Consider the following 18,133-nt stretch of genomic DNA (forward strand, 5'->3'; position numbering starts at 1 on the left):
CAGCAAAGTTATGACTGATACCTCCCACCATCAACCAAGACTGTGAAGATAAGCTTGCTATACAGTGCAGTTCATGGGTGTGTTTCGGGAGGGTAGAAACAGAGCGAGAAGCTGGGAAGGCACTTCCTGGCATAACACAGACAGGAAATAGCCTACGGTTCACGGCACGCAAAGGAACAATCGACGCGAAGGCCACCGAAACCGCCGTGGTTTCCAGCGAAGCGTTGGCGAGCGCATAGCGTGGCAAAGCAGCGCACAGGGAGGAAATCACTCGCCTGCTCTCCTTCTACCTCTCTCTGAGGACTTGGCTGAGTAGCGGCCACTTCCTGTATCTTATTCTCACTGCAGCTGTTGGTGCTAGCACGGAGCGTCGTCACGGGCTCTCAACCAATCAGTGGCTGTTGTCGAGGTAAAACAGACTTCTAGAGGGAGGAGGGAGACTGGTGTGTGTGCGACGAAGAGCAGGAGGAGTTCGTTTGGTATTGTGCTGGTTGTACGTTATATTTATATGTGTTTCAGGTCACCAAGATCCAATCCCTTCAATTTGGCCTGGTTCCAAATGACCACACACTCTGTTTTGTTTTGCTTCGTGTGTTTTTTTTCTTTCTCCATCTGCTTTTAAAGGTCTGGTTGAAGTTGGCAATCAGTGAATGTTTTCTTTTACCAAATGAGACACAAAGGATTTCATCTGGCCTGCAGTATGTAGACCAGGCAGACTATTAATTGTAGAACATGGATAGAAAAGGCAGGAATGAACAGAGGGGGAAAAGGCTGAATTGTTTTGTAAAATGTTCCTGAGCCCAAGTGATGACCAGGAACAGATGAATGGGAATGTTCAGACACTAGCGGTTAAATGCTTTGAAGACAGATTTAGGTTTCCCTTTTTGCCTTGGACACTTTCCCAGTTCCTCTGTTAAGTGAAAACTTTTACATATTGTCATTTTCTCACTTCCTTGAGGCTTCCACTAGTGGGTATTCCCACTGCCATCTACAAGAAACACTCATTACATGAAGCAGTATACATTTAGTGGTGAGATAGCATTGACATTATAATTTGGACTTCTTAGACATGGACTTACAAATACATACTTACTAGATGTAGAAGGTACACTGTTTAAAACAGGGGATTGCCTTCCTTTCATCTACACATACACTGAACACCCCTGCTGTTTGGTAGTTAAAACTGCAGCCAACAAACCATATACTCATAGTTCAACACTATATTCAGAACAGTGTTGATTTTGTAGAACACTCTGCCCCCTTGTGTTGTATTAGGGTACTGCGTGCATATGTGCTGTTTTCACATTAACTGGTTCTTACATCTAATAAATGACCCATAACACTCACCCAACACTCAGCTGTCTTGTTTGAGTGACAGATAAACTTCATGACTCTTTCTGATGTGATCACTGTGGTTTTTAACACCAATCTATGCCACCAGGTAACAAATTAATGAGAGAAGCATCTGAAAGTGTAAAGCTAATTTATTGGCAAATGTAAACATCACTCGCCTAAATAGAAGATATATTAAAGATCATTAATATTGGCTCAAAATGGCAGCCCTTCCACTTGCAGCTCAATGCTATTGCATTCTTTCACAGCCGTGTGACTGAATCTAAGTCAAGGACCAGCTAACAATCCTAAAAAAAAAAAAAAAAAAAAAAAATCTCCAAGAGGCTCCAGGCTCTCTCTCTCTCTCTCTCTCAGTCTCTCACTCTCTCACTCTCTTTCTCACACACACACACACACAATCTGAAGTAACACATGTTTATCTTCAGCACATCCAGGTGTTTGACGGCTAAAATCACAGTCAGGCTCAAATCCTTTCTCAGCACTGATGGTCAGCTGACAGCAGCAGGGCTGGAAGGACAGCTGGCCTTGAGGGTCAGACCCAACCAGATAAAACCAAACAACAAAACAAAGAAATAAACAAAACAACAAAAACAAATACAGACCTCTTATAAATCAGATCTAAAGAGGCCAGAAGTTATAACCATAGCATGGACACGCCACTCGCCACTCGCTCTCCGATTCCTCTCTTCTCAACGCTCTCTCTGCTACGTCCGCATATTTGAGGTTGTTTCCTTGTCAGTCCTGCAGACGTCCTCAGTGCTCAGGGGTCACCATTCCAGGTGACGGGGAGGGAGGGTGGGCTCAGCAGCTAATCTCGCCGCTGCCACCGTCCTGAGAAAGGCTGCCCTGCTGGATGGCTGCTGTTGCCATGCTGATGGCCTCTTCCAGTGTCTGCTGTTCCTCCAACTAGATGTGCACGCACACACACACACACACACACACACACACACACACACACACACACAAAATGAGATCATTAACATCCCATAAGAGTATGATTCAGTTTATAAATGTGGCTGAACCAAATTCTTTCCCACTTTTACATATAGCCACTTTTAAAGCCATAAAGGTTCTTCTGAATGGATACAAACCTACAGAAACAAGGGACTACGTTTAGTGAAATGGGTCAGACAAACCACATACAGCTCACAATTGTACAGAAGAGACAAAACACAATTATTTTCTACTCCTAAAGCTTAATTTATACTTATTGGAAATTGTCGCTAAGCATATGGTCGCCGACAAAAAAAAGAGTGTTGCTTTTGTATTTATAATTTTTTTATGCTTCAGTGAACAGTCTCCTCCGCTCAACCGTCACGTGACACTCGACGAACTGACGAAGAAGTAGGCGCCTTTCCTCTGTCCCCTCCATTTACAAAATACAGCGTTGAAAACCCAAAACAAGGAAGTCAACGGCGCGTGCCATCTATCTAGCCAATCACACTTGCGCAACACTATGTGACGTGGTCAGTGACAGTACAATTTTCTCTTGGTTGCAGATGCTTAAAAGTGTCGACCAAGCCCTCATTTCAGTCAGCGACAGTTGGGCTTAGGACCTACAGTAACAGAACCTGCTATGCTCTGTGTGAAGTATCAAAGAGGAAGTAGTTAAACCATGTGGACCTTTCCCACCCCCACAGTTCCGTTAACATGTCTGGTTATTTTTCCACATCATCTTTTTTGACCTGACTGGTGCGATCTGTATGTTAGGTGATCATACCTGTGTGGTCATCTTAACCTGTTCTCAGTTCTCAGTTGCTCTAATGCCACTCACCTGTACTGCAATCTGTGTGCCGTTTGCCGTGGCCAGCAGTGCCACCTGCTGGTAGTGAGGCGATACATCTGACCCGCCACTCATAATAGCTTCTGATGTTACTATAGCAACCTTAAAGAACAGAATTGGAGAACCGCTTAAAATAGAACACAAACATTTGACCAATTACGAACGGAATTTAACTTAAGCAATAAGCCCCAAGAGGCCGTGCTTTGCGCTGATTTTAGAACAGGTAAGGGAGTTGTTAGGCACGACGCAAAGCGGAGTGCCGTTAAACCCCCTTACCTGTTCTAAAATCAGCGCAAAGCATGGACTCGCGGGGCTTATTGCTTTTCTAAACCTGTTACTACACATATTTTATATGGTTTCATAAATAAAGACAATTCAATTTAAGAAACAATAGTTTAATGATAAACCGTCATTCTTCCGCCACTAAAAATTATAGTTCCTAAATAAATCGTTGCCACGCAACCCTTGAAGCAACGCAACAGCCAGATGGAACACTGGGTATGAAATGCGCTATATGAATGCCTTGCCATTCGCTGCGCAGTAATATGGAATGTAATCAGGTCAAATTGTAAGGTAATGCTGGATTTTACAACGGCTTTTAGCCAATCACAATCAAGGATTTGAACAATCAGGTTGGGCAAACAAACTGCTATGACATGCTGCTTCTCATTCTATTGTGTGTGTTCTGATAACTGCTATTGCGTAAATCTTACTGGCTGCAGTTCCTTGCCGTCGCCTGTAACCATGGTGACATGGTGCTGCGTAGTGCCCGTTATGTCGCCCTGGTGCGTGGGAACAGTGATGGTGGTCCCATCCTGTGTAACCATGGTGATGGCCGTGCCAAGAGCTTGTAGCTCCTCAGCTGACAGGCTGACCTGTGAAATCAATTGGAGGACTCAGCCCACGGAACAGACTCCCCACACACACACCAAAGATCTTCCATCACACACACATCTTCAAGTCCTTAAAGATTCAAATAATACCACTTGGGCTCCATGTTTGCCCAGACACATAATCATAAGGTGAGGTACATAATGAAGTTCCCAATCTTATGCCTGACTCCCCGCCAAACTGCATAGGCTCCATACTACCCTCTGTCTGGCGGATGCAACCACTTCAACTACTCAATGGCACATGGAGAAAGCCAACACACAGAGCAGTGTCAGGGCTCAGGAGCTGGGCTGAGCAGCTCTTCCCCCCCCCAGGCCCAACACACCTACAGCGGTGACACACATGATGGTCATTACCTGAGATCCAACGATGCTGTCCGTGCTCATATGGACTATGCCCTCCTTCTGATCCACACCTTCCCCCTGCTGCAGCTTGAGGGGCGTGTCTATTGCCTCGCCATCTGCCAAAAAGAGAAAGGGGGAGAGAGATAGAGATCGAGAGTAAGAGAAACCCATGATGCAAGACGAAGCAAACCATAAACATCACTGTCTCTAAGCTGCTGTCCTCCATGTGTGCACAAACAGCCTGTTCACTTGGACAGATTTCCCACTCCACATAGGTGGCTACCCTCTGGCAGAGGTTAAACAGCAACAGTCCTGTGCTTTACATGATTCAAGACACTATACTTTAATGGAAGTGTGTGTGCGTGTGTGCCATGCGTGTGTGCCATGCGTCTATGCGCGTGCATGCTTTTAGGAGTCACCATTCAGCTACTCTCAAAGGCTTCAGAATAGCTGATGCAGGTGACAGCAACTACACGACAGAGAGCATTTAGAATGCAGGCCTAGAGGTTGTAACCAGAGCGCAGGGTGCCAGATTTCCCCCACAGAGGCGCTTTCTATGATCAATACCAATTAAGCTGTTTCCTGATACCTCTCTAAAAATAGAGATGCACACGGCAGCTTTATATAGAGAAACTCCACCACCCAACCCACAGTTTCACCCCCCCCCCCCCCACACACACACACACACACACACTCTATGGTCCTTGTCCTCACCCTCCTCGGTGGCCTCGAAGTCTCCATGGGTGGTGCGCTTGTGCATGGCCAGGGTTGAGGTCTGCCGGTAGGTCTTTCCACAATGGTTGCAGGTGTAGGGCTTGCAGTGCGTGTGTACCACGTGGTGCTTGTACAGGCTGGAGTACTCAGTGAAGCGCTTGCCACAGCCAGGTACAGTGCACATGTACGGCTTCTCTCCTGCAGTAAAGAGGGACAAAAGCTCATAAACCTTGATGTCTTGCATGCCATCATAAGGTGGAAGTACAGACATGGACCTCATGTGTGGGACATTACCAGTGTGTATGCAAATGTTCCTTAGCACTGTGTGCTATGTTGTTCTAAAACCTGTGGTTCTGTCTGGATTCCAGCGATACTGCTTTCATTATAGCATGTTTTGTGCTCTAATCTTATCTGGGTTATGTTGTTGTGAACCACTGTGCCCAATCTTGCTGCCTCCGCACATGGTGGAGACAGAATTGCTCAAATCAGCTGGTTGTTGAAAGCAACTCAAAACCAAGTTGTTATGGTGGCCTGAATGCAGTTCTGACCTGTGTGTATCCTCATGTGGTTCTGAATGCTGTTCTGACCTGTGTGTATCTTCATGTGGTTCTGAATACAGTTCTGACCTGTGTGTATCCTCATGTGGTTCTGAATACAGTTCTGACCTGTGTGTATCCTCATGTGGTTCTTGTAGTTGGTGGCGCTGGCGAAGCCTCGTCCACAGCTGGGCTCGGAGCACATGTAAGGCCTCTCGCCTGTGTGTGTGCGGATGTGAACCTTCCTGATGTTGGATGTGGTGAAAGACCGGCCGCATCCCTCAAATGGGCACTTAAACGGTTTCTCACCTACAAGGAGAGGGAGTACAAGAGACAGGCGTGATTGTGTGTAAATTAATTTCAAAACAAATACAAATCACACACACACACATCATACACGTTTTATGCCCTCGCCCTGAATCACTTTTTAATGCTAAATGACTACAAATTCATATAGACTTCTCACCAAGCCCAACATGTAAATCCTTAGTGATTAATCAGCAGGCCGCCCAGACCTGAGTTGGTGAGCAATGCACACATTGACGGCGTGACTTGACCTGCTCGTCTTCATACCTGTGTGTGTGCGCACATGCTTCTGCAGGTCTCCAGACGTCTTGAAGGCCTTGTAGCACATGTCCTCGGGACACTTGTAGGGCTTTTCACCGGTGTGCGTGCGCAGGTGACTCTTAAGGCCGTAGCCCGTGGCGAAGGCCTTTCCACAGGCCAGGATCTCACATTGGTACGGTCGATCACCTGTATGTGCTCGCTCGTGCACCTTCACAAAGACATACATAGACACGTGAGCAGCCAATCATACCTGTACATTGACATCTTCATCCTGATTTTGGACATCCATGCCAGTTCATCTTGAATCATACTAATCAAGTTGGGGAATGTCAGCCTCACCTCTAAAGGCATTTTTGTGAAGATGCGTTTATGTGTGCGGGTGTGTGTGATTAGTACCTTAAGGTGATGAGCTGTGGTGTACAGCCTACCACAGCCCTCGTAGTCACAGCGGAAGCTCTTCTCAGCTGTCTGCTGGACTTTGGCAGAGCCCCACGACTTCCCCTCAAACATCACCTAAGGGGCACACAACAGCCAGGAGGCCGACAATGTGAAGCTGCTCAGAGAGAAGTTAGACTAAACACAGCCGGCCCCCCCACCCCCCCTTTCACCAGGCCTGTATCGGTATTTTCCTTCATAGAATGGACAAATCAAAGACTAATAAGTATGATAAAGCTGGCTTTCTTCCAAACCTCAGTCCCCTTTCTCACCTGCACAGTGGTATGCTCCTGATGCCCATTGGTACTGCCCATCCTCTTACTGTTCTGCACCTCTGCCATCATCTAAAGAGAAAACAGGAAGCAGAATTTGAGACCGCCATAAACATGCAGAGACATATTCCTTCCTTTATACCATGGCCTAGGGCAAGAGCAAACCTTACACTGAAATGAATAGTAAATTCAGGGATGATCAATCTTTCTTTCGTAAAATGTATGAATTAAATTAATAACAAAAAACTTCCAACAACTAATCATTTCAGGAGGATCTGTGTTCTGTAGCCTGACAGCCTTAATAAAATTAATAAAAAAAATCATCTTAAGTAAATAAGTAAGTAAGATGATTGAGCATTATTATTGAAATGTTTGAGTGAACTGTGTTCCATGATCACTGTAACAGAGTTCTGAGTGTCCATGACAGACTTTCCTGCCCGTGTCCCGACTCATGATCTGTACCACAGTCTTTTGGGAGGACAAATGGGCACTCTTGTTTCACTGACAGGAGGCAGCCGTGTGTTGCTAGGCACCTTGGCGGAGTAGGATTGCAGGCAGGCGATGGTGTCTGCGTCCACCTGGTCGTCAGCAGTAAGCTCCTCTAGAGCTCCCCCTGCCTGCACAGTGAGGATGGTGCTCCCTGCCTGGAGGCCGCTGGGATGGTGGATGTACGCCGTGCTACCGTCCTCCAGCTGCACCGCCTCCACCGCACTGGGGTCATAGCCATCTATCAAGGACAGGTCAGGTAGCTTAGGTTGAAATTACAGTTGAAGGACAAAGTCTGCTAAAATGACACAAGCTAAGAATGTGCCACAGCAAGACACAACACCACACGGGCAAGTGCTTCCTTGTGCTGACTGAAAAACATCAGGACAAAAAAGAATATTTGGTACCTTCCATATGTACGAGAGGATAGCATGAGTTACTTTTGGATATGTGGTGAAAGCAATATATGTTCACATGGGTACCTTTGAGTGTGTGGTGAAAACAAGATGGCTGATAGAGCTACCTTTAGGTGTGTGGTGAATGTATGCTGTGGTCCCATCTTCCAGCTGAACAGCTTGGCCATCCTCAAAGGGAAGGGGATCTTCTGAAGGGGGCAGAGAAGGCTTAGGTGTACTTGAAGACATGCATGAGTGCGCATTTGTGTATCAACAGTATACCAGCTTTATTGTATAGGACACGTCTCTCCGCGCACAAGTTTGATAGCAATGTGAAATTTGCACACATACACAAATAGATAGCATTGTAGCTTAGCAGAGTCAAGACAATGCAGTCATTGGACTGATCCATCAAAAGGTTATGTGGGTTTCACGACCAACCTTTCTGCTGCACAGTGACCTGCTGGATGTAAGCTGTGGTTCCATCTTCCAGCTGTATTGTGTCTCCCTCTACAAGGTTGCCATCTAAGAGTGTAAACAAACATGTATACAAAAATATCACTCACAAAATGAGTTAAAATTGGGCCTATCCATGTTTTGAGTCTAGTATGTTTTTTAACTTTACAATATTAAGTAAGGCACAGTGACACTCTACCGGTCATATTTACAGAACAATTCTAAACATTGGCTCAGGGTGGTTGCTTCAACTAGCCTTGAGGTGCATGTTGACTGTGTGAATAGGTGGGAACTCTTATACAAGTGTTAGAACCACATAACCACCATACACATGTTGGGCTTGGCCTTACCATTGATGGCCTGCTGAATGTATGCAGTGGAGCCATCACTTAGGGCCACTGCTTGAAGGCCCAAACTCTCCATCCTCCTCTTTAAGGACCGCTGTCACTTTACCTGCATGTCCAGACAAAAGTTCCCCATCACAATACACATACCATACACAAGTACACACAATACATGGAGTACAGAGATCCCATAGAAACTAGAATAATAGCCCCCCCCCCCCCCCCTCCAAATAAACCAAGTATATCAATGAATATTGAATGTGAAAGGGTTAACTTGAAGTTCGATCAGTCCTGTAAGTTATACTCTGACATTTCAATCTACACATATCTTCATGCAAACACCATCTGGAGGACAGCATGGATTCTACTATACATGGATCTACATTATCAGACACAGCATATGACAATCTCAAAACCTCAGTTCCCACTTTAGTTTAAATAATGATGAACGCAGTTTCTGGGTATTTTATTGAATCTATAACAAATACAGAAATGCATCATTGTTTTATTGTGACTTTAGACAGAACTATGTGTACAACACTGTGCTGTTGTTTGTAGCACAGCAGATGACTGCCTGCTTTGTGTATAACTGAACTGTACACTGCAGGAGATCCTATTACAATGCTGTTGTGAGGCAGCAACCTGGTCGACGATGTATAGGTTTAACCTTACCTGGCCAATGCAATAATTTGCATTAGCAGAACGATATGGCTAAATGACAGGCAGCATGGCAAAACATGTTAACCTTAATAGTGTAAGATATGTAACCAAATTATACTAGGCCTTCCGGTATACATTCTTTCTTGTGTGAAATTACTCTCTGGTTATGTTATCAACCGCAGCACAACTATAATATTCGTTATGGTCAATAACATCAATTGGCTTGATTATGGAGAAGTGGTCACAGCGTTTTCAGTTTAATAGACTTTGTTTAAAGATCTGCTAAATTGGATCAATTTTACATGCACAAGATCAGAGGCATAACATTTATTTAAAGAAAAACTATAAATTGTTCCTGGCCTAGTTACAGAAGATAGCTACTAGTGATGCGCGAGAGGGCGTTATTTTAACATCAGCCCCAACCCGACCCAAGACATTTTCCAAACCGCCCCGCCGACCCGTGGGGAATTCTGAAGCGGCCCGCCCGACCCGCCAAAAAATAAAAATAATAATAACAACAAATAAAATAAAAAGCCTGGGGCTGAGGGTTATGCCTAATTTAACACGTAACTAAATGAGAAGGATTTGCGCTAAATTCGCATTATTGTGAAACTTCATCGGCAGGTCCCCAAACGGTGTGCCGTGAGGCAAGGCCAGGTGTGCCGTGGGATTTTGTGACAGCCATACAAAATTTTGCAATAAAATATCAGAATTGATGGCTTAGCGCCAGTAAGATTTGTAACAAAATATCAGCCTGGGTCCCACATACAGCGTACAAGTAATGAGCTTGGCGGCCCGTTCGATATATCTCTATCTATGATGTTCCCACAAACAGACACATAGCGCAGGCAATGCACAAGCACTAACTGGCAACACGATCAAAGGCAATGTAGCCCAGATGACAATCTGATTAACTAGACTCTTAGCGCAGTTTTGTCTAAAACAAAAGTGGAACAGCCACTTCATAACAAGTAGCATACTCAATAGTTCACCTGACTACGAGGTTCCTACAAAATAAAATAAATAAATACACTAACATCAACGCAATGTAACCATAAAAGGCTATGACAACGACTTTTTAGTGCAATTTTGTCGAAAGAAAAGTGGAGCAGCCGCTTAATAACAAGTAGCCCACTAGGTTTCTACAAAATAAAAACTCAAAAAAATGATAGGCTACATAGAACTACTGGTCCACTGTTTTATGTCAGCTGTTTGGAGTCCTCCTAGAAGTTTTGTCGGTGCAAACAAAAACTACGGATGGCGTGTTGGGATAAACTAACCGGAGCTGTATCTTAAACTATACCATTCTAAAAGGTAACATAATTTTACAAAATATAAAGTATAGAATAAAATGTGCGGTGGACAACCAGGTTATGTAGCCTAACTCAGACGACTAGCAGGAGTGGGAGCTTTGAGTGCAATAACGTTGTGACAGTGGGATGTATGCAATTGATAAGTTCTGTAGGCTAACGCAAAAATGCGATTTCACCTATGTATTCCAAAAGTTCCGGGTTGCGGGTTTTGACTATTTTGACCCGCCCCACCCGAACCCGCGATACTTAGAGAAAACTGCTACCCAACCCACCCGGCCCGCGGGTAATTGGGTGACCCGCGCATCACTAATAGCTACAGTATATTGCATGCTGATGCTTTTCGACCAATCCAACACGTTGCTGAAGTGTCAAACACTTTTGGTGACGAAGCAAATTATCAAACGTACGTGTACAGGGACATTCATTTAAGTGTTTTCAACATGTCACCATCGATTATTTCAAATTTGGTACAGTTCCTGCTAACAGCGAAAGCACTTTGGACTTGGGATGGCCGGAACAATTTTCTCAACGTTACTCAAGTCATCTAGCGCAATTTAAGTTAGCCAACGCTAGTTGGTGATATTAGCAGGCCTTATTGGATTAGCAAGGTTGAACTTGTGGCCAACAAAGAGTCTCATGTGGCCAACAAAGAGTAGCATTTGAGCTGACAGGGCTTCGAAGTGTTTATGTTAGTCACGAGAGGACATCTATTACTTTTTAATTAAATGAAACAACAAGCTAGCACACCGTGTTCATGCTTAGCTAGCTCGCTAGTTTACCTTCTCCAAACAAGTAAACACTCGCATGCTCATTGGCTAATTTGTCACTGCCAACACTGTTCAAAAGGTCATTACAATAGCCATATATATTATGTTTGTTAGACATCACATACGAGGTGTCTGATATTTTAACAGCTCAAGGAAACAAACTGCCAGCAAAACTCAATTGCCAAACCGGTTTCCACGTATCTAGCTACCTAGCTAAGTTAGCTAACGTTTTATCACAGGCCTTGATGTCTCCCCATGTTAGTTTACGCACGGACCTGCCATTTGGCTCCGAGATCCAGTCGACATTCGATACCACTAAGCATATAGTATACACCGGTAATCGTTCTGCACTGTGAATTCGTCATTACTACTACAAATGTTCTACTCCTGAGCCACAAGAAACTATCATGCCCATAGTCCCCCATTTTTCAATCCCATCTCTCCCCTGGCCTCCGAAGTTGCAGCGCAAACTGGGATACTCACCGCCAGCAGACCGCCATGCACTAGGCACAAATGCCCCGCCCCGGAATATGAATAATAGCAATTTCTTATTTACAAAAAAAAAAATACTACAAAGAAGTCGTATGCTAATGGTATGTGATTCTTAATAGAGCAGTTACATTGCACCGAACATGGAACCATAAAAAAAGCTATTATCAGCCATTGATGTCTAAACGGTGGAAACTGGTTACAACGTAACATGAAACATTTAGGTAGATCCTTAGAGCTCCATGACCGTAGTCATTCTTAGAATTATAATTAAAATACTCTGCCCATACTGAATTCGAACTTTCAAGCTGTTCTGAAATCCGCAGTGGGTGTGTTCTTTCAAGTTAAGACCATGAAGATGCAGAATCAGGAAAGGGAAATCATTATTTTGTTTTAATTGCTGAAGAACATATTAAGTGAAAAGATACAAGTAGACCACACCAGTTACATTAAGTTCAACAAAACTTTATGGTTTTGAAAGGATAAACCAAAACATTTTTTCATTTGGCTTGTTTTCATGATTACATGTCATAAAATCAAGAAAGACCTTTATTTCAAAACAAAACACTTATTAGTGACTATTTCATCTGTTCAATGTCACATCACCTGTGAAAGACTGATCTAAATGTATCTGCTACGGAAGAAGCAGACTATTATTGAATATTGCAGTGATAGACAGCAACACTTACAAATTCCAGTTTGTGTAAAGTAAAGATGCAGTCTGAATATGACTGCAGGAAACATGATGCAAAGGCAGACAATGAACAATGGAAGAAAAACTCTAAATGCTAATGAAGAGCAAATAGGAGTTCCATAACAAGATAACATGTGACTGTCAGTAAGACACAACCATTTAAAGTGCTTTCACAGGCAAAGCCATCAGAGGCAAAGATGGCTAACACAGACCAGGCAAATAAAGATAATTTTATCTATGGCATTGTGGAACAACAATCCACCAAGTATCAAATCTGGCACGAGTAACAAGAGATAAATAATGTTCATGGCTACTGAAAAACAGGACTTCTCTTGCTACAATGTTATTAATGCCATTGCTTTAACACCATCTGGAATTAAATTAATTCATTATTCTACACCAGAGCATGGAGTTTTTTTCTTTCTCAAACGGTCACTGATACAGAACAGGAACATTTTCTGAAACACACAGCAACAGCTCCATCCTGCTTGTTGTATCATCCCTTAATCATATCCATACAACAGTTGGACAGCAGGCCAATTTGGCTGGCTAGATAATAAAACAGAAAGAACACAAAGGATTCTGAATCGACTTCCTGATTTCCTTATAGCTGGTTCCTTGACCCCAAAGAGCCACATCTAGTGACGGGTCACGGGGTAGATTTTAGGGGGGACTGTGGAGCGGATTTAGGCGGTAATCATTGGCCTTTAAGATCACTTGAGAAACCATAACAATAATTTCTCAAGAAAGAGACCCTCAAGAGGCTGAGGCAGAGCTGGCAGATCCTTTAGTTCAGTCCCTACAGATGAACGCACACGTTCGCACAGAGGCATGTGAAAACAAACGGTGGTGCTATTCCTGATAGCTTGGCGATTGTGGGAAGTCTCTGTGTAGAAGGAGCACAGACCCTGACGTCTGTGGCGGGGGCTCTTCCAACACCGCATTTACTCCCATTCCGATGGGCTTTGGCCGAGTCATTTTCTCCTCTCTTTAGGAGGCCGAGCCATCGCACACAATGTTTTGTCCTCTTCCAGGAAACAGCTCCAGCTGCCAGTAGCGTGGATCAGCATACACTAGAGGGATTAAAAAAAGACCGCTTTTACCATGGTGGCCAGCTTAAAGAACATAAACAGAGGAATATCACTTAGGTAAACTACTTTTTAAGGACCACTACAGACAGTACATGGCATATCTGCACGCACCCATATCTCCGGGGCTGAGCCATAGGTTGAAGGAGCTGCAATGTTTCTGACAGTGGTGAACAGGCAGCACTTGCACTGTGGGCTGTCCTTCTCCCACTACCAGCCACCCCAGCACCTCCATCCCCTGAAAAACAGCAGCAATTAACATTGAACTGTAGAACAGCTGCATCACTATTATACAAGACTATTAAAAAAGCATCGCTACAGTAACAAATACATACTGCATTCAGTGTCCACCCTACATGAAGCACCCTAACACAACCTTTTCTGTACCAGGATGAACATTGCCATTTCAAGGTTCAGCAGGCATTTTTGTTAGCAGCGTACTGCCAATAACAATTTGAGTGTGTGCATTCCTATAGAGCCTAACCTTTGATGTCAGCATAATTCCTTCCATCAAATAAACAGATTTGGTCAACAGGCAGCAATGCCTCATTTCTGCTGTGCTATGTTCTGCCTGTGGGCTCACTCACCCTGCTCTGGGAACTGGTGCTGTGAGTGACCTGGCAGCGCTGCAGCATAGTTCCTGCACTGTCCAGTAGGTGACAGAGTTCTGCTTTGGGGAACAGCCACCGCAGCTCTTTCTCCCTGGCACCTGAGGCAAACCTCCTGCAACCACCAGAGATGGATAAGGGCACAAAGAGACAGTGGAAAGGTTAAGGACGGGGAAAAAATGTGGCCTTCATAACAGCATGGAGAGTAAACCTGAGTGCATGGGATATGGACATCAAGAATTCTCCCCAATGGGAGTGTATGACCCCTAGGTTCAAAGTACCTAAAATACTTTACGATCCATGTATGTTTGTTGTAAACACATCCCACTGAACCATACCATGTGTAAATGAAAGCGAGTGTGTCCATACCAGAGCAGTGTGAAGTTGGCGGGGCCCTGGGGGAAGTGCTGCTCATGGGAGAGGCTGCTGTCGTGCTCCTCCAGCAGGATGCTTATGGAACCAGCATGGGCTGAGTAGAGCTGCTCCAGCTGATGTCTCTGCAAGGTCAGAGACTCCCCGCCCTGCAGCAACACACATACACACGTTCGTACACAGTGACACACACAAAATTATGCACATTAGCCTACGTACTTGTTATTATATGGAGAAAACCATGTAACTAAACTGTAATAGTCACAGGTTCACAAAGAGTAAAAAGTCCCAGAAAAGAGTAGGCTAACCCTGAAGACAAAACTGCAATCAAGAGTGGAAAAGAAACTGCAGTAGAGGAAGTCCTGCCAAAAAGAGGATCTATGCCTGTGAGGTGCAAATACTCAGGTTCTAAAAGAGATCTAAGTGTTTACAAATGCAGGGGTTGTGCATAACTTGAGAACCACTGGTGGGTGCAACAATGGAAACACAACAAACGTGTTTAATGACCTTAAACACTCCTAAGAGTAGAAGCATTGTAGAGTAGAGTGTTCAGCTAAAATGTCTGGAAAGGTGGTCAGAACCTACCCCACATCTGAATCCAGCATCTAAACATAAACATTTAAAAGATAAAGCATGAAGCGGTGAAAGTGTGAAACCATCACATACAACTTAACCACATATGTATAGCCATCTGACCTCACACAAATGGCACCAAGGGGATCCTTGTAATAAACAAATATAGAGCAGTGAACTATGACTTCTGAGTTAACAGAGGATAGTGTGTATAGGGTTTGTCTTATGTAACACCTTTTTAATCTACACCTTGAACATGACATTTATTGCCTGATCAACACAACCCGCTTGGGCTAATCTGGTCGATTCCATTGTCAAACTAGGTGCCCTGATGTTCTGTTATGACAAGCCTTCCCATCAAACCACCCAAAGGGTTTAGCATTCATGGCATATTTCCTCCATACAGTACAGCCACAATCTGAAGACTCGGCACGCCGTGCAGTCCCAAACAGCATAGGCAAACACACCTTGAGTAAGACTGGCTGGGGTCCGGCGCGTAGCCCACTGAAGTCTATGTGAGACTTAGAAAGCTCTGTGATGGCAGAGACATCTGCACAGCCAGAGCAGTTCACTAGGGCTTGTTTTAAGGCCCCAACACCCCACCACTCATGGAATCCTGCAAATACAGGTCATTACAATAATGAGTTATGCAGCACTGTCACTGTCACTGTCTGTCTGTGTGTGTGTGTGTGTGTGTGTGTACCTACAGTAGTTGACACTTAGTTTACACATGCATTTTTGAACAAACAAAAGACATTTTGTTATTAAGGAGCTTTAGAGAGTTTGTGACCCCTGCCAAAGATAAGCCTGAGACGCAAGTCTTAAACTGTACAGGAACTACTTACAGTGTGTGTATTTGTTTCTTACAGCCAAAGCATCCATTATTGCCAAGGCCATATGGCATGACATCATCAAGCTTTTCAAGTTATTAATTTCTGTTCTGCACACAAACAAGTGGTGTTTTCTTAAATTTTAAACAAATCAGACAATTATATCTGTATGCAATGTGTAAGATACATGGTTACTTTACCTTGCAAGTTATACTTCTTGGCAATAGGCAGCGACAGTAGTCGCACGTGACTGAAGGGGGAGGACCAGTTACGGCTACTTGAGTCCAGTGACCCCAGCTGACGAGGATTCTGTGGGTAGGTGAAAGCCAACACAGCTACCACCAGGAAGCCTACAGCCACAACAAACTGCAACAGGAAAAACAATATACAGAAACTCATAGGTGATTTGACAACATGAAAGGAGCACAACTTACAGTGCGGAACACAACTGACAATTTTAATATAGGCACAAAGGCTATGCAAATAAGGGCTATTGACTATTAAACTGGCTCTGAACATCTGTTTACTTATTAGGTCTAATATAATTATTTCACTATTAAACCATAATCCACCGATACACAAACTTTTTCCTGTAAAATAACAAAGGTTACCTCAATGATGTTATTTCAAAGGGGGACTGGATTGCTACCTTGATGGTGGCTCGCAGAATGGGGAATTGTGGTGGCTCCCTCCTTGGTTCGTTGGTCTCCAAAACTTGCTTGATGAACTTCTCAATCTCCCTCTCTGACATGCCATAACGATATCCCGACTGCCGTAAAATGTCGATGCTTTCAGACAGCTTGTCATAGATGCAAGGTTCACTCAACGTTGTGCCCATAGCGATCCCACAGGTTCCAGCTCGTTAGCTGTTGGATTTATAACCAGCTTCAAGAGGATGTGGATAACGCAATTTATTTGGGAGAAATAGACATGCCGTAAACTTCGTTTCTGTGTTGGGAGGGACGGAATACACTTGGCTACGTCCTCGACAGATAAGCTTTTGCACAACAAGGACCCCTTGTTATCCAGGTGCGATAGTTACTGGCACATATATGCACAAATATAAGTACACTTTTTGAATCAGTTCAGTAAACATCCATGGCAGCGATTCAGGAGCTGGAGAAGCCACACTTATCCCATATCACGTGAAAATTCCTTTGCCTTCATCGTCGATGACTTCTGAGATATGACATGAATAGCTTCAGTTAGACATGACCATGAACGACTGAACATTTCCACATTTTCTACAAATAAATCGGCATAATTTCTAGTAACATATAATAACAATAGATGATCAGTCTTGTAGACACGAACATATAGTCTAAGAAAAGTGCCCCATACATGTGAGTAACAACGTAACTGGACAGGTAACATTAGCTAAATGCTAACAACAGTATCGCTAGTTAGCTTAGATGCCGTAGCAGAATAGCTATCTTATCACACTAGCTAAACAGTTGCTTCAAGTATGCCAGTAGGGGTATTTCGCTATTGTCTTCAACATCAGCAATACAAAACCAGGTATGCTTACACTTAAGTGACAATACTAGTAAGTCCTTTTGGTTTCCATGACCAATTCCTAACCAGATATTGCGGCGAGCACCTTCAAGACCAAACTTACACGATGACACTTCACCTCCACCTTCCACTGACGGAATCGAAAATTACGGCTGTATTTTTTATTTCACAATCCGCAGATTCGACTATTTTAGTTGGCCATATCTCAAATATATATCCACACACATTATAAAGTGAATTATTCATCAACATTATAATGCTGTTGAAATACATTCTAATGCAGTAAATATTAATAACAGTTTGGTGAATTTTTGGCGTTAATGATGAAACTACACCATCGATTCATCAGTTACCTGTCAGCGCTCCTTATGATTATAAGCAGTACAGACAAGTACTTCTCCACATGCCCTGACCTATAAAGGTTATTACCACGCCGTATATATTATTTGTTACTACAGAAAAAATCTGCCAGCCAAGCAACACAACAAGTCAGCATTTGTATTAGCTCGGTGAGGTGCGCAAACTGATAACCGATATCTAAACGACATAGCCTATTCATTGTAGTTCCTTATCACGCCGTAACAGAAATTTCGAAACAATTCAAATTGTGGCTGAAAATAAACTATGATCATCATATGGAAGCATATT

The 18,133-nt window shown here is 43.7% G+C and overlaps 2 protein-coding genes across 6 annotated transcripts; both read right to left on the reverse strand.

Moving 5' to 3' along the window:
- Positions 1–1,466: 1,466 nt before the first annotated feature.
- Positions 1,467–11,835, reverse strand: znf76 (zinc finger protein 76). Of its 4 annotated transcripts, none has more exons than XM_080848293.1 (14): positions 11,800–11,835; positions 8,583–8,685; positions 8,218–8,301; positions 7,905–7,982; positions 7,429–7,622; positions 6,896–6,967; positions 6,585–6,701; positions 6,195–6,396; positions 5,751–5,930; positions 5,086–5,283; positions 4,384–4,487; positions 3,850–4,011; positions 3,128–3,238; positions 1,467–2,259 (listed from the first exon to the last, which is right to left on the reverse strand). In XM_080848293.1, exons 2-14 carry the CDS (start codon positions 8,653–8,655, stop codon positions 2,155–2,157), a joined length of 1,680 nt encoding a protein of 559 aa, XP_080704419.1. In that variant the 5' UTR covers positions 8,656–8,685; positions 11,800–11,835; the 3' UTR covers positions 1,467–2,154. The 4 variants fall into 4 exon arrangements, with proteins under 4 accessions (XP_080704419.1, XP_080704417.1, XP_080704418.1 ...); XM_080848291.1 differs by having other exon boundaries at positions 7,905–7,985; XM_080848292.1 differs by lacking the exon at positions 11,800–11,835 and adding an exon at positions 11,592–11,729 and having other exon boundaries at positions 7,905–7,985.
- A 375-nt stretch (positions 11,836–12,210) lies between these two features.
- Positions 12,211–17,614, reverse strand: cUnh6orf89 (chromosome Un C6orf89 homolog). Of its 2 annotated transcripts, none has more exons than XM_080848909.1 (8): positions 17,589–17,614; positions 16,620–17,149; positions 16,171–16,336; positions 15,608–15,756; positions 14,565–14,716; positions 14,175–14,310; positions 13,702–13,825; positions 12,211–13,572 (listed from the first exon to the last, which is right to left on the reverse strand). In XM_080848909.1, exons 2-8 carry the CDS (start codon positions 16,806–16,808, stop codon positions 13,490–13,492), a joined length of 999 nt encoding a protein of 332 aa, XP_080705035.1. In that variant the 5' UTR covers positions 16,809–17,149; positions 17,589–17,614; the 3' UTR covers positions 12,211–13,489. The 2 variants fall into 2 exon arrangements, with proteins under 2 accessions (XP_080705035.1, XP_080705034.1); XM_080848908.1 differs by having other exon boundaries at positions 17,499–17,614.
- Between the last annotated feature and the right edge of the window lie 519 nt (positions 17,615–18,133).

This window comes from Sprattus sprattus, assembly GCF_963457725.1.
Source record: "Sprattus sprattus genome assembly, chromosome: 12".
In the NCBI taxonomy this organism is placed as follows: Eukaryota; Metazoa; Chordata; class Actinopteri; order Clupeiformes; family Clupeidae; genus Sprattus; species Sprattus sprattus.